At 45.9% G+C, this 15862-nt stretch overlaps 1 protein-coding gene across 1 annotated transcript in view; it reads right to left on the reverse strand.

The window, feature by feature from the left end:
- Positions 1-15862, reverse strand: part of GARNL3 (GTPase activating Rap/RanGAP domain like 3) — a 139452-nt gene that overhangs the window by 37749 nt on the left and 85841 nt on the right. The window contains exons 12-18 of the mRNA XM_006154090.3: positions 14556-14664; positions 11378-11423; positions 10176-10282; positions 7140-7255; positions 5567-5671; positions 4472-4546; positions 1142-1253 (exon numbers count right to left, since the gene is read on the reverse strand). Of these exons, the coding sequence (XP_006154152.1) occupies positions 1142-1253; positions 4472-4546; positions 5567-5671; positions 7140-7255; positions 10176-10282; positions 11378-11423; positions 14556-14664 (670 nt within the window). The remainder of the gene's footprint in view (positions 1-1141; positions 1254-4471; positions 4547-5566; positions 5672-7139; positions 7256-10175; positions 10283-11377; positions 11424-14555; positions 14665-15862) is intronic.

Below are 15862 nucleotides of genomic sequence, written 5' to 3' on the forward strand. Positions count from 1 at the left end.
AGCAGGTGGCATGGTGGTTAAGGTGCTGGACAGTCCCACATGGTCGACCACAGTTCCGACTCCCAGACCTGGTGGCTTGCTTTCTCACTTTCTCTCTCTCTCTCTGTGTCTCTCTTTGGTCAAATTAAAATAAGTGAATGAACACATAAAATTAAATAAATAATTCTTTTTCTTTTTTAGGGGGGGAGGTTTTTGTATAGGGTGAGTGCGCTCGCCAGAAAGACAGAGAGAGACAGAGAGACAGAAAGTGAAGTTCCGACTCCCAGACCTGGTGGCTTGCTTTCTCACTTTCTCTCTCTCTCTCTGTGTCTCTCTTTGGTCAAATTAAAATAAGTGAATGAACACATAAAATTAAATAAATAATTCTTTTTCTTTTTTAGGGGGGGAGGTTTTTGTATAGGGTGAGTGCGCTCGCCAGAAAGACAGAGAGAGACAGAGAGACAGAAAGTGAGAAATCACCCCCCAGGGAGATGGTCATGCTGCAATCCCTTCTCCTCTGTTCTCCTTTCGGGATCTTGGGCATACACGCACATGTGCCCAGTGTGAGTTTAAGCCACCAGGTCTGGGACTTGAACCGTGGTTGACTACATGGGAGTCCAGCGACATAGCCATTACGCCAACTGCTGGTCCCAAATTAAATAATTCTTAAAAGAAAAGAAAGAGAGGAAGAGAGAGAGGAACCACCTGCCTACCGCCATAGCATGTGGTCATGCTACAATTATTTTCCTTCCACTTCTTCTTCCCATCAGGATTTTGGGCATAGACACACACACTTGGTGTTTTTCAAGTCCCCAGGGCTAGGATTTGAACTGTGGCTGAACATGTGGGATCCTAGTCCCCTGACCACTGACCTATAAGGCCAGGCCAAGGAGATTCTTTGTGAAGGTCATTTGATACCCACAGACTAATCAGATTTGAGGAGGGGATGAACCTGGCTCACCCTCCAGCATGCTTGGTTCAGAATATATTGCCCCTTGTTTGCCCTGATCTTACACAGAAATGAAGCTTTGCTGACCTCACTGCAGACCTTATGGGAATGGTCCAATGGGAATGGCCCAATGGGAATGGCCTAGTGGTTACCCATCTTTGCAGTACCACAGTTACACATATAAAGACATTGGAGGAGCAGCTACTCACTAACCATCCACTAGCAAGACGCCAGCATCAGTGGAAACCAGCAAGGCCTGGCCCCAGGGATCTGCGCACACAGCTTCGTGAGGGAAATTACTGCAGAAACACTGGGGCTCCCACGGCTGCGAGGCAACACAAGCATCGGAACATAAGTGCACTGGAAAAAAGACACCGCGGCCCACCCGGTGGAAATGTAAAGTACGATGCCTGAAGCAGTAACACAGATTCCTTGCGGGAGCAGCCACTCCAAACCCTAGTAGCTACCCGGGGTCTGGGCTGCTACCTTTCTTGAGGAGAAGTCTCCTCCCAAACACAGGCACAAGAGGAAAGGAGTACATTCACCTGTGTCTGACACCAGGCCCTGTCTCCGTGCAAGTCACACTGCTTCTCAGGGGTAACTGGAGCAATGGCAACGTTTTCTAAGCAAACGTTTTTCTTTAACACTTGAAAATCAGACCAACTGGTGCCTAATTTTTAGAGAATTTATATTAGTTCATCATAAAAAGAAGTCCCACATGACTCGATTAAAAAGTCAGATTTCTGTGTTGCTGATTCAGCAAAATTATTAAACCATGCGTTACACAAGAGGTGGATATTAACGTAAACATGCTTATTGACCCATATAAAGGTACAAGATCATAAAGAAAACAATCACCTCTATGTGTGCTGTAAGTGCTGTCAAAGAAATGACTTCTGCTCCCCCAGGTGACATGGTCATACCACATGAATGCTGCCCTGAATCTTAGTTTAATTTTCACTTCAGGCATGAAGAGTTACTAGCTCTCCCTCACAAGGGCCTCAGGGCTGCATGTGCATGTGTGGAGTCCCGGATGTCTCAGTCACACCAGAACTGTGGGCAGTTTCAGCAGAATCATTCGCCTCTCTCAAAGCACCTGGCTTGGCTTCAAAGGACAAAGTAGGTTTTTCAGAGGCTCCTCGAACAACTTAAGTTTAATAACTTCGCTTTTACCCTCTATCAGACGTAAGGGCCTGATGCGGCCCAGCTGGGGCCGAGGAAGGGCCCAAGTGCTCATGTGTACATGTGTTGGTAAGTGCCTGGTGGGTATGTATTTGCACAATGTAGAGGCAAAGGCTTAGAAGACCACCTCCGAGAATGTCATCAGGCCTGTGGGCCAAAACAAGGGGTGTTCAAAAACTGTATTATTAAGAAAATGTCACGGAAAATGTATGATGACAAAAACAGCATGGATTTTGAAATTTTGCCCCCAAATAAATTTGTAATTAATTCTACTTTCCATGAACTTTTATGAAATACTCTCATTCTGTGTGTATTATTGCAGTCTTAGGGGAAAAAAATATGCATTCCCTTTAGGAAACCCATGTGTCTCAACAAGAATATTCTAATTGCTAAGACGGGACTTGTACTGTTCTGAAAAGATCACCTAAGGAATGTGAAAACATCTTATAACCAGAAAAAAGGGCTACGTGGGTCAGTAACTGAAGTGGCACTTCCCCAGGGGTCTGAGCTTGTGATTTATAGGACATGGAAACAAGGCTGCTATAAATGTGAATTGGGAGACAGACCCAGACACCAGAGCATTGGGTCACACCAGGGGGAAGAACCAACTCTAAAAAACAAATATTTTCTGGCCAAAGAGATGCAGAAAGGGGTTCTTTACCTAGAAGATCCAAGGGCCCTCGAAGGCCCCTGGAGGGCTTATGGAGGTCTGTGAAATCCCAGAAACTGCATTCAAAATGTGGTGTGCACACACCATCTGTACCTGTTAATGGTGTGTGTGGGGAGGTGGGGGGCGGTTGTCGACTGCCTTTACGGGTTCTTACAGGTGCTGGTGACTGCATAGACTGAGGAACCACTACATATCAGGGCATGAAGCATCACCCCACAGAGGCTCTGGTATGAGGACCAGTGCTGTTCCCCATTGCCCTAGACCCCTCTGGCCACATGATAGACTCAGCGTAGATCCTGCAGGGTTGAAACTGTTCTCCAGGCCTGCCTAGGTGCAGGGCTCTTCCTGGGTTCCCTCTAGGGACATTAACACAGCTCATGAAAGCATGGAGGTTGAGGAGGTTGACAAAGCCCAGTTCTTTGTTAACAGAACAGTCTTAGGATCAGCAGGTGGGACTCTGGTCTCTGCAGAGCCAATTGCATGGCAGCGCAGGGAGTTCTCTAAGCAGTGTTCCCCGAGAGCAGCCCAGACCCTACTGTCATGAGTCATTACAAACTGATCCCAACAGGAATCTCGTGTGTGTTCACTGGTGAACATGTTACAGTTCTGCAGACTTTTGTTTTTAATGTACACCTAAGAACTTCTTATTGAGAATGTTATTAAATTCTACTGGAATGTGGAATTTATAAAGTACCTGGAAACACTGCCAATTCCTATTATGGACATGAACAAGCAGATGGTAGGAACTTCTGTAACCTTTGGAAAGGGTGCTTTGCCATCAGTCTTGAGTTGGTTATGGTTTCTAAGGTCATTGTACTTAGAGCTGATTTTCCTGAAATCAGACTTTAGAGCAAATGGGCTCAATCACCTGGGCCTTTGTCACTAATGATGTACTCACAATTAATTTGCTTTTATAACGGACACCTGTCTAGTCACGTGCTGTCTGTGAATCTGTCCTATTTGGCTAACTTTCATATTCTGAACAGACATACCTAGGTACATAGGGTACTGTTTTATAATATAGATTCATGTGTCCAGTAAGTTCATACTGTGATTTGTTTATTTTTTCCTCTTCTATTCTTGATTATCACCCTCCTCCTCATGGAAAGTGGAAACAGGAAGTACTTAGATAGCTGGGCCACAGCATTTACTATTTGGTTCAATAAATTGTAGATTAAGCAGTGATTTCTCAACTGTGGCCGTACGACCAGCAGTTTCAGCACCACCTGGGAACTTCTCACAGAAATGTAAACTTCCAGCGTCAGACCCAGACCTTCTGAATCTGAAATTCTGGGAGAGAAACTACTCTACAGCAATGCCACTTAACATGTGCTCATGGCTAGCAGCATAGGAACTGCACATGAGCTGGTTGGAAATGCAGACCTCCTAGGGCAGGACGGGCATTTGGTCAAGATGTCCAGGTGGCACGATTGCACACGAAGCTTGAAAGGCACGGAGGACTCCGGCCTGGGCAGCAGCCCTGCCTATGTAGGCAGGCAAGGGCGTGCGTACGAGTGAAGAGTACATGCTCTCACTAGACGGCCACTCAACTTCATCTGGGGCTTCTCTTGAGGACCCTGCAGTAGACAAGTGCTTCTCTCGTCTGCCCCTGAATATCTCCCCAAGAATCTCAGTAACTTCACTGAAGCTAAAAGACAGTCACGTTTAACTCGAAAGTATCATCAACTCACCTCTTTTTTACAGATCCCTGAAGCTGCCAAGCTTGATGGGGCATCTCCTCTCACAATGGATTTCAGTTTTAAAGCCTTACAGAACAGAAATCGCTTTTAACATTTGTTATCAGACAATAAAATAATAGCTGGATGAACAATTGTGACTTGAAAACAATTTTTTAAATAAAACAGGAGTAATTTCAGACTGAAGCTTTAGGTACCTCTACTGACTTATCACTGAACATAGGGAATGCGATTAGCTGGGTACGGTGAAGCCCTGAGGACAAAATCGCAGCCAAGTTACCCAAATACGCTCTGCTGTTCCAATTAATATACCAGTACTATGATTTCTTAATCATGAGCATTGAAAAAAAATTCTCAGGTCCCTCTTTAAACTCAGTGAAACAGAATCTCTAGAAGTAGAGTACAGGTAACTCCAAACAAGGTCCGATCTTGAGAGCCTGGGAATAACGCATGCACCTGTCCTTAGGGAAAGGCATCTCTGCCTCTAAGCTTTCCTTGACCAATGGCTCCTTCCATCCCCTGCCTTGCTTATCTCTCTACGGCCAGGTCAGGACCTAATCTGCTCTCCCCACTGTGATGTCAGCTCCTGGAATGCAGAGATCCTAGAATCACACTGGAGAGGCAGTGGAGACTGATCTCTGCAGCCTGGGATAGGAGGGGGTCTGGGTGCCACCTCCTTGTGATGATTGCTTCCAAGGAACAGGGCAGAATTCAGGTCTTCCATGAGTGACCACCGCTCTGCGCTGTGCCAGGTGTGCTTCCCAGGGTGGCTCCCCACTCTTCAGAAATTTCCCAGCAGATAGATAAGAGGTCCTTGCTCCCTTGATAGGAGAGAACCAGAGTTGGGCCTGAGGCCCCCTACCCTCAGGTGGTGGCATTCCCACTTCTGTTCTCTCACTGATAACCGCTGAGGACTATATCTGCACAGTTATCTAAAGCCTCACCTGTGGTTTCCACAACAACCCTAGAGACACTACAGCACTCCTACAGGAGTAGGCCATCAGAAAATGCCTTTGCACACGGGCCATCTGGTTTGGATGGGACTTGCGACTCCTTGTCTTGTGGAAATGGTCTCAGAATAAAACCCACCTGCCCTATTCGAACAAACTCTGCCTGGCGGGCCTCCTCTTTCTTCCGCGCTGACTTGGGCGATTCTGGTAAGACATCACTAAAAGATCGTCTATTAAGCATGTTCTAGAAGGAGAAAAACAAGTTATGGATTCCACAAAAGATTATTACCTTGTCTAACCTTTTAGGGTCTCTCAATGTGCAAATGGTTCTATTTCTACCCTCTGTATTCACTCGCTCAGTAAGCATTTACAGAGCCTCCGCTGTGTCCTAGTACGTGCTAAAGGCTAGGGTCACCAGGTGGAGAGCTGGCACCATGTAAGGCTGAGCACACTGGTGTAGAAGTCAGGCAAACCAGCAGCTCCAGCACTGGCTAACTTGTGGACCACAATTCAAGTCCCGGACCCGGGCACTTAACACTCACACCAGGGACATGTGCGTGCGTGCCCAAAATCCCAAGAAGAGAACGAAGGAGAAGGGATTGCAGCGTAACCATTCCCCCTGGGGAGTGGTTTCTTGCTTTCTATCTCTGTGTTTTTCCAGCAAACACATGCACCCTATAGTAAAAATCTCTCTAAAAAATAAATAAATAAATAAATCAAGAAAATAACTAAACAAGGTAATGAATGTAAGGTACCTACATTGTGCTTGGTGTATACTCAGTAAACTTAGGAGTTCTCTCCTGAACCACAGTCAAAGAACTGGGAATGCTCACGCACGAGCTGGTTCGATGATATTCTACATCGCCCCTGGGGGAGCACCTGGAACCTGATGCTTCTGTTTTTCTTTCTTTACAAACATCACTAGCAATGACTTTTATCACAGTTTATGAATGTACCAATTCTAGGGACCCCTCTCTCTCTCTCTCACACACACACACATACACTTTCTCTCTATCTCTCTTTCTCTCTCTCTCTCTCACACACACACACAAACACTTTCTCTCTCTCTCACACACACACATTCTCTCTCTCTCACACACACACACACACAAACAGTTCTTGTTAAATACAGCGATGCTTCTCAGTGATGATGATTTTACCCTGCATTAACAAGCTCTGACCCCGATGACCTCATACTAGTCTGGAGGTCTCCAAAGGGCACGTATGACCCACGGGTGACAGGAGGTCATCAGTGTGGGTTCACCTCAGGCCTAGGACATGAGGGTGCAGAGTGGGTTTTCAGTAAATGGAAATGCTCATTTTAGTGTCTAAATATGGGGCTAGCCAGTATGTCTCCAGAAAATGTCAAAAAAGCGCCCTGCCTCTCTCCACAAGCCCTGTGTTTTCTATCCATCAGCACCCTGATTGATAATGTTGATAATATTACCAAGGACACTCCCTACCCGCACCCCCACCTGGCCTGCATCTTGATTTCTCCGTGCCCTGGCTTTATGAGAGCTACATTACTGCATGGGGACAATCAGGCTTCTCCTTCTTATGACAATGAGGCAATGTCAGCCCACGGTGGCCATGGCACCATCTTGACAAGGATCCAGGCGACTCCTGTGCTTTTCTCCCTGGGACCTCGTTGCTAGGACTTGTGTTCTCAACCCAGACCCTATGCGAGGACAGAAGACCACCATCCGAGTTACCTTATGCAAATCAGGCATCAAGTCCTGGTATAAAGATCGAATCAACATATCCAGAGTACGCCGGCGTTTCTGGGCAAATGTTGGGGTTTCCAAAGTGGCTTTTTCACCATTAATTACTAAAACAAATCAAGTTAAAAAGGGAATTACAAAATTATGCACTATAGAAGGATGTCATTCTCAAGGAAATTCACGGTACCCTCGCCTCCTCCCACTGGTACTAAGGCTACTAGGGTTACTGTATCTTCATAGACAAAGACCTCAAAACTCTCGGGCTTTCTCTTTGCAGATCCATCTAGGCCATGCGTATATCTTTTTCACCTTTCTTGTTGTTGTGCAAACTTCCTGAGCAGAGAGTAGCTCTAATTTTACCTGAAGGCCTCTTTAGCTATACACCCAACCACTGAACACTCCTATGCATTCCACCCACCCGTCTGTCCATCCACCCATCCTCTCACCCAGCCATCCGTCCATCTATCCATCCTTCCACCCACCCACCTGACATATGGGACCAAATCACTGGGATACCGTTTGGGAAGCTTCTATATATGGTTGCTCTATTTTATTAGAAAAAAAAAAAAAAAAGTCTCAGCAGAATGGAATTTTTAGCCTACAGCAGTTTTTTTTTCTGGAAAAGAATGGAGGTTTTAGTGGACTGCAGACACTAAGAACCAATAAAGTGGAGTGTCTGCTTGCACATTAGGGCACAGAACAGGAAATGTGCAATAGAAGTTAGGAGTGGGAAGACAGAGCAGTTGGGCATGGACCCCAGCCCTGCGCCTGCTTCGTATTCTTAAGCAAGTATTTAGCCTCTTAGGGCCTTAATTTTTGACATCATAAAATGGGTATAGCAATAGTTCCTTACAGGGTGGTTGTAATTTAGGTGAGATAATATAAATGAAGATTTAGCACAGTACTGGCCACATTGAACTGAATAAATATTAACATATTTTCTCATATAGGGGTCGAAGGCAGGTTAGTGTTTTTAGAATAAAAAATGGAACTTCTCGGGGACAGGCATGTCCTAGATAGGCTCTCTGTGCTGGAGCAAACTGGTTTTGGGTGTATGAGGCAGCACAACTTTTTAGGAATTTAAAATATGCAGGTCTCCTAGTTTCTTTAGTTTTATGCTTGGAAATCTTTCGTTTGAGAGTTTATTTTTTTCCTTGGTATTTTAGAAAAAATCCATTTTAAATGGCTTGTTTTGGTTGAATAAAGGAAAAGGTTAAGGTTTTTGCTGAAATGCCATTTCCTGTTATCTCAGAACTGTCCGCCCTGCCGAGTTTCTCCCTCTTACCAAGCCACTTTGGAGTGTGAAGAGCTCCCAGCTCCTGTGTCCCCACCAAGCCCTCTGGGCCTTCCTGGTGCCATACTCATCACATCGGCACGCCCTCTGTAGCACTTTCAGGTCCTTTGGCCCTTGTTCTTCCCTTGTGTCTGCCTTTCAAATCTTCAACTTTAGACTGGCTGAACCCTTCACTCACTTCTCCCAAGTCTCTGAGGGCACTTACAAAATTCATCCTGTGGCCAGTCCCATCTAAATGGAGACATGGCATGTACAAGCTGGTCCTTAGTGCTGCTGCATTATCCTCTGCTGATCCACGGTCCAAAGACTACCAGCCTTCGGGGCTCCTTCCCCACCAGTGGCGCCTACAAAGGGCCCTGCCCTGTGAGCTGCAGGCGTCCAAGACCCTGGGTTCAAGGACTACAGGCCCTTGGGGTTCCTTCCCCACTAGCAGCACCTATAAAGGGCACTGTCCTATGAGTGGCAGGAGTCCAAGGCCCTGGACATCCAGCTGTTGACCTTGTTCACTCTCTACCTGATCCTCTGCACTTGCAACACGTGGCCCCTCAGTTTCAAGATTTGGATGGTGTCGCATAGAATTTCACATGTCTGACTTCTTGTGCAAACTCAGAATAGGCATCTACAGAAAGGTGTCCATCAGCTGAGCAGAGGGCAAGCTCTCCCACCTGGCCCAGCCCCTCCTGTCCTCTGCTCAGCCTGCCTCCCTCCTTCACATTCCCACCGTCCCCGCCATTGCTGTAGGTGTAGCTTGTGAACTTTGCTGAACTTCCATGAAGACGCTGCAGTGGACGAGCCTGAGCGATGTAGTTCTGATCACTAGTGACACAACTGGTCCCACTCTGCGACTTCCAGGGGATACTCTGGGAGGGTAGGGCAGAAGATGGGGTCTCTGAGTCAGGGATCTAGGTATAGCCAGTGGAGCTAAACTGCATGTCACTAGCTAGGGAAGCCAGGGCGTTTAGGTTCTATACATGTCGCAGCCACATTTGGTCTGTCTGTCTCTCACATACATGTGTGCATGCATGTGTGCACACATACACATCACTCCCCATCAACTCTCTCTACAGCTGAGTACACATTCATAACCATGCTTTCCTCCACCTCCATCCTACTCTCTGACAAAGACATGGATATGTATAAGCAGAGATTCAAAAATGGCTGTTATCAGGGCCAGCTCCATAGCCTAGCAGTTAAAGGAGCTGCATCCCATGTGTCTGACCATGGCTCCAAGCCCAATTCCAGTGGCTTGAAGATCATGTTGGGAGCACCTGCATGCATGCCCCAAATCCTGACAGGATGCAGAAATGGAGGAGGGGGGATTGCAGTGTGACCATATCCCACTGGGGAGTGCTTTACGCCCCACAGAGGGGGGTGCCGATTCTCTCTCCCTCCCTCTTTTCGCTTCTCTCTAGCAAGCACTTGTACCCTCTGGCAATTAAGAAAAAGAAAAAAAGAAGCGGTTTTATCAGAACAGAGGGCAGAAAGGTCATGGCACAGGGAGGGGGCGAGTGTGGGTAAGCTGCAGGCAGGTTGGTAGGAGGGTAGGTGTGGCTGAGGATGCAGGAGCAGATCTGCACGGCTCCACCAGGAAGCTAAGTACATGTCGGAGAGAAGTAACAGCACAGAATGCTTAAACAATGATTTTTTTTTTTTTTTTGGTATCGCATCCCAGGATGAAGAAATGAATTCTGATGTAGAATTAGCTGCAAAAACATTTCAAAAAGGAAACTTACGTTTCACTAGCAAAAAGTCCCTGAATTCCTGGTGGTCTGTAAACACCGGTGGGGTTGGCAAGGGTGGACCAAATAGTGGTACGCTTTCTTCTGAGAATATTTTCAGCCTATGTGGAGAACATTTCAGTTAGCCGGTTTTCCTGCAAAGATCCCCAGACTGGATTTTGCCTTCAGTCTGTCACCGCCTGTGTGATGTTAGGAATGAGCCTCCCCCAGCAGGAGGGGCTGCTCTGGGGTGCAGAGTTAGGCCACTACCAGCTCTTCTTTCTCACTCAGTCAATAGCTTCTATGGCAAAGGCCAAGTCTTCCTGAACCATTCATGGTTTAGACGGTAAGACAGGAACAACGTTGGGCACCCTGGAATAACAGCAACGGCCACTACGGAGTGCTCACTGGACAACAGGCAGCATACGTGGAATTTTAAGACACAACATCGACTCTTGCTCTCACCAAACTGGCCATTACCTTCATCCCACACCCGAGGCCCCAGGCTCCAGGAAGACACTCTTTTACAAAGCGTCAAACTGGCTTAAAGTTCATTCTCTTTTCACAGTATCATGATACTTTTTTGTTTTAAAGTGATTATTATTATTTTTTGATTAGTTTGCCACAGGGCATGTGGGCTTGCCAGAGAGAGAAAGAGAAAGAGAGAGGGAGAGAGAGAAGGAAAGTGAGAAATCAGGCCCTGGGGGGGATGGCCACACTGCAATCCCTTCTCCTCCGCCCTCCTCCTGGGGTTTTGGGCACACATGCACATGCTCCCAGCATAATTTCGAGTCACTGGTTTGGGACTCGAACCTCACAGTCAGTCATGTGGGATCCAGCTGCCTTAACCTCCATGCCATCTGCTGGTCCTTATCATAATACTTTTTAATAGAGTACTTTTTGAGAATAGAAGGATTAACAGGCCACATAGTAGCCTTGGAAAAAGGATACTTTGGTCAAGATCAAGCATATCAAGTTTGTTCCTACTGTAAAATACAATAAAATATCACACTAATCCTGACCCGTGTGTCTACCGCACAGAGCAATACTGTATGGACTATGTTCCTCTGGATGAGGTAGTGACCTTGAAGAAAGGTGAGGGCACCCATATACAATCAATCAAGAAAAACGCATATCAAGAGTCTCATCAGATCAACGCCAAATTCATAATAAACATGGGAATTAGAACAGGCAACGGAGATAAAACCATTACCTACCTGTAATTGCCACTTTGTTGATCATACCTCACTAAGGCAAAAATATCTGTGGTGACGTTAAGGAGGGTCATCGACAGCCCAGATGCTACGACGGGCGGCTCGTGCCGCGGCGACCGCTTGTGCAGAGCCGACCTAGACCCGCACCTGCGTGGCCGGGTACCCACCCGCCTCGTAGGCTGAGGTGGAGCCTCGACTTCTCTACCAGAGGCCGCGACTACAATGAGTGTCTGTGTGCTCACCCCTTGGGAAAGGGCAAACTCTCCAAACCTGTCAGAAAAGCACATAAACACAGCTACCCCCTGGTATCGTGGGGAATTGCTTCCGCACCCCTCAGGGATATAAAACTCCTTGGATGCTCAAGGCTCTTGCATACAATGGCATAGCATTTGCATATGACCTATACACATCTTCCTGTATACTTTAAAATAAATTACTTATTCAATTTTTAAATTATTATTTTTTAACTTGACCAGAGAGAGAGAGAGAGAGAGAGAGAGAGAGAGGTGAGAAAGGGGGACCAGCAGTTAGCATAATGGCTATGTCGCTGGACTCCCACGTAGTCGACTGCGGTTCAAGTCCCGGACTAGGTAGCTTAAACTCATGCTGGGCATGTGGGCATGTGTGCCCAAGATCTTGAGAGGAGAGTGGAGGAAAAGGGATTGCAGCGTGACCATCCCCCCTGGGGGGTGATTTCTAGCTTTCTGTCTCTCTGTTTTTCTCCATCTCTCTGGTCAGCGCACGCGCCCTGTAGCAAAAACCTCTCAAAAAACAAACAAACAAGCAAAAAAGAAGTGAGAAAGGAAGCTGCCAGGTCTGGGACTCAAGCCATGGTTGACCATGTGGGCCTCTAACACCTTAACCACCGTGCCACTTGTCAGCTCCCTTCCCATATACTTTCAATCATCTCTAGATTACTTATAACACTTAAGATGAAGTAAATACTATGTAAGTAGTTGTTATAAATTTGTATCTTTTTAAAACAAATTGTGTATCATTTTGTGAGTTTTATGTTATTTTGTAAAATTTATATTTTTAATCTTTAGTTGTTTTTTTTTTTTTTTTTTTTTTTTGGCCACAGCATACATGTGCTTGCCAGAAAGAGACAGAGAGAGGGAAAGTAAGAAATCACCCCCCGGAGGGATGGCCACATCACAGTCCCTTCTCCTCCATTTCCTCGTGGGCTTTGGGGCATGCACATATATGTGCCTGGCATGTTTTTTAGGCTGCCAGGCCTGGGACTCAAACCGTGGAGTTGGTCATGTGGGATCCAGTGCCTTAAGCATTAGACTGCCTGCACCCAAACTTGTATTTTTTAATGTATTATTTATTGACTATTTTTGATCCATGGTGGGCTTAATCTGGATATGGAACTTGCAGATATGGAGGTCTGACTGGATTGCTGTTAAACAACTAAGCCAACAAAGCAAAAAGAGCACTTCCCTTGCTTGGAAATACAAACAAAACCCCAACATGAAATTAGTCACATATTGCGTCTCACACATCTTGGAAAGGAAAACAACGTAACTGTCTCACTGTACACCTTCCCTCCCTCTCCTTCTGCTTATGGTAGACAAACCAAAGCAGCTGGTGGCATTTCTAAGTAGAATCTGCTTTGCTGGTGTTGGGACATGCCAAGACAAAACAGTACAGGTATCTCCACCAGCTTCTTTCTTTCTCCTGCTCCCGTAACTCCAGCTCTCCTCAGCTAGGGCTATGAAGCCATCAGTCAGTCTCTCGGTGTTGCATTCCTAGGTTTGGTGGAATGGAACTGGTGTTATCTTCCAGAAACCAATGTGACAAGCCCCAAACCTAAAGTTATAACTAAGAGAAAATTCTTTTTTTTTTTTTTTTTTTAAGAGAGATGTTTGCTGTAGGGCACATGTGCTCACTGAAGAAACAGAGACAGACAAGAGAATGAAAGCGAGATATCACCTCCTGGGGGCATGGCCATGTTCTAATTCCTTCTCCTCCATTCTTCTCTTGGGATTTTGGGCACACATGCACAAGTGCCCAGTGTGAGTTTTAAGCCGATGGTTCTGGGACTTGAACTGTGGTTGGCCATATGGAAGTCCAGTGATGTAACCATTATGTCATCTGCTGGTCCCTTAGAGAAATTCTAAAAAATGACTACCTCTCAGTCACAAGTTACCTCACTTCTCCTCCTGCACTGTACTCAGAAAAGTTTTGTTGTATATAAAAAACTACTACAAGACAGATATTGGGGACAAAAACAAGTGACAAATATTAGTCCTAAGTTCCAGGGAACAGGGCAAGACAATGCTTAGTAAAAAGGGATGAGAGTAGAAGGAAATCATAATTAAGAGGTAGATGCCTATCTGTTTTCTTTCCATCTTCATGGAAGACATTCAGCAGTTTTCAGCCTTTAACCACTTATGTGTCAAGTACACAGACTATCCCACCTCCAGGTACAGTGGGTCCCAATGGTCCTGCCTCCAAACACTTCTACTGGAGTCTCCAGGGAACACGGGTGACTAGACCAGTATTTTATTTTGCAAATGACTATCAGTCGCCTTTTACTCACTGCGGACAACCTGAAGAGCCACCAGCTTTGGCCTGCACTGTCATGGCTGTGACCGGAGCAATAGGGCCATCACTGAGTAGCTGCTGAGCTGGCCCAGCTTGTGTCCCAGGCCTGTCTGCAAAGCTCAACTCAGGCACCACAGGGAACTCCAGCCCTGTCACTGACTTTGCTGGTAACATGAGCTGAATGGGGATTAGTGGAAGCAAATAAAACGTTATTAATCCTGTGGCTTGTTGAATTTTAAGAGATGATAATGTAGCAGCTCTTACAAGGGCTTAGGATCAACAAGGAAAACTTATTTGGGCCTTTTATCTTAGCTTGCAAGTTTTTAAACCTAAAGCAAATTTCTCAGAGGATTCATTCCCTCTGATCTTCTAATTCAAACATTACTGATGGATGATAGGAAGAGCCCCTCATTTCACAGAGTATTGGAGGAAAGGGAGCATATCTCAGGAGCCATGCATTCTCTGAGAATTAATCCATCCACCTCCCCAATGTATGAAGAAGACAAAATCCCAAGACAGTGGGTTTAAGACTTTAGCAATCCAAAACATGCCAAGCATAACATCTGGCTTGAAGGTCATCTTACATGCAAGGAGCCTGCTAAATGGGAGCATTTACAAAGGCTCAGGATACGTGTAAAATGGGAGCGAATCATGGAAGGTTTAAAGGCTGGAGAAGATTCCTCTCCTTCCTGGAACACGATGGTGACAATATCATTTCCAATGTGGCGCTTTCTTTCCACCTGGAGCAAGAATAAATAATGTCACTGAGAAAGTTATTCCAACAAGGCCCATTCATAAGAGTTAAAAAACAAGACAGGTGGCCCAGCAGGTGGCATAGTAGTTAGGGTGCTGGAATCTCACATGGCTGACCACAGTTTCTCTCACATGGCTGACCACGGTTTGAGTCCCGGACCTGGTGGCTTTCTCTTTCTCTCTCTCTCTCTGGTGAGCATGCTGCCCTATAGCAAATTAAAAATAAAAAATTAAATTAAATAGATAATTCTTTAAAAAATAAAGATAACACAGGACAACAAACTGCTACTACTGGTTGCTGGAAACCCACATTTTTTCATGACTTTTCTGATAACCCAGTATTACAAAGCCCTGAAATTCAGACTTCCCTGATTTCTTGCTCCCATTTTCAGCCCAGATTCCTGGCTCTTCTACGCATCTTTCCTACTCCTCTCCAAGTTCAAGCCTATATTTCCAATTTTCTATCCTTCTATGGGTCATTGGAAAAGTCAAGATGCATTTTTGCATTAAAAAAAAAAACAAAAAAAGTCATGACTTTCAGACAACCCACTATAAACACTTCCTGACGAGCTTCCTGGCCTCCGTGCTCTCCTGGCTCTACTGCTGCCGGTGCTTTCCTTCACTGATCATCTCCTTAGCCCGGCATTCAGATCCTAAACAACAGCCATGCAGCAGAACTCCTGGAGGTAGGGCTCAGGTGGGATATCTTTATAAACACTTTTGCCAGTTCTGAAGCACATATTTGGTGAGAACAATGGCTCTACCTAATCTGACCCTAGCTGACCCTAGAGTGATCTGGACCTATGGTCAGCACATTACTTCTCGTAAATGGCAGACAGTATTCCAGTTTTGTGAACTATACCCTCTCTGCAGCTCTGCAGCTCCGCCTCGACAGCGCCAAGGCGTCACAGGCAGCTCCTGCAGAGTAGGTGTGGCTGTGTTCCAATAACACTTACCAAAACATGCAGCACTCTGGATCTGGCCTGTGGGCTGCGTGTTTGCCGACCCTGTCCTAGACAAAGCTATTGGTGGCTTTTTGACCTCCACACGTCTAGGACAATCCAAACATCTTGAATATGACTTAAGCCAACTTTCTGCAAGATCTTGTAGTTCTGACACTACAGTTTTCTTCAATCCGTCTCTTCCCACCTCCCTACCAAACTGCACGGGAGCAGAAGGCAGGGT

Source organism: Tupaia chinensis, unplaced genomic scaffold (genome assembly GCF_000334495.1).
Source record: "Tupaia chinensis unplaced genomic scaffold, TupChi_1.0 Scaffold000394_1, whole genome shotgun sequence".
NCBI lineage: Eukaryota > Metazoa > Chordata > Mammalia > Scandentia > Tupaiidae > Tupaia > Tupaia belangeri.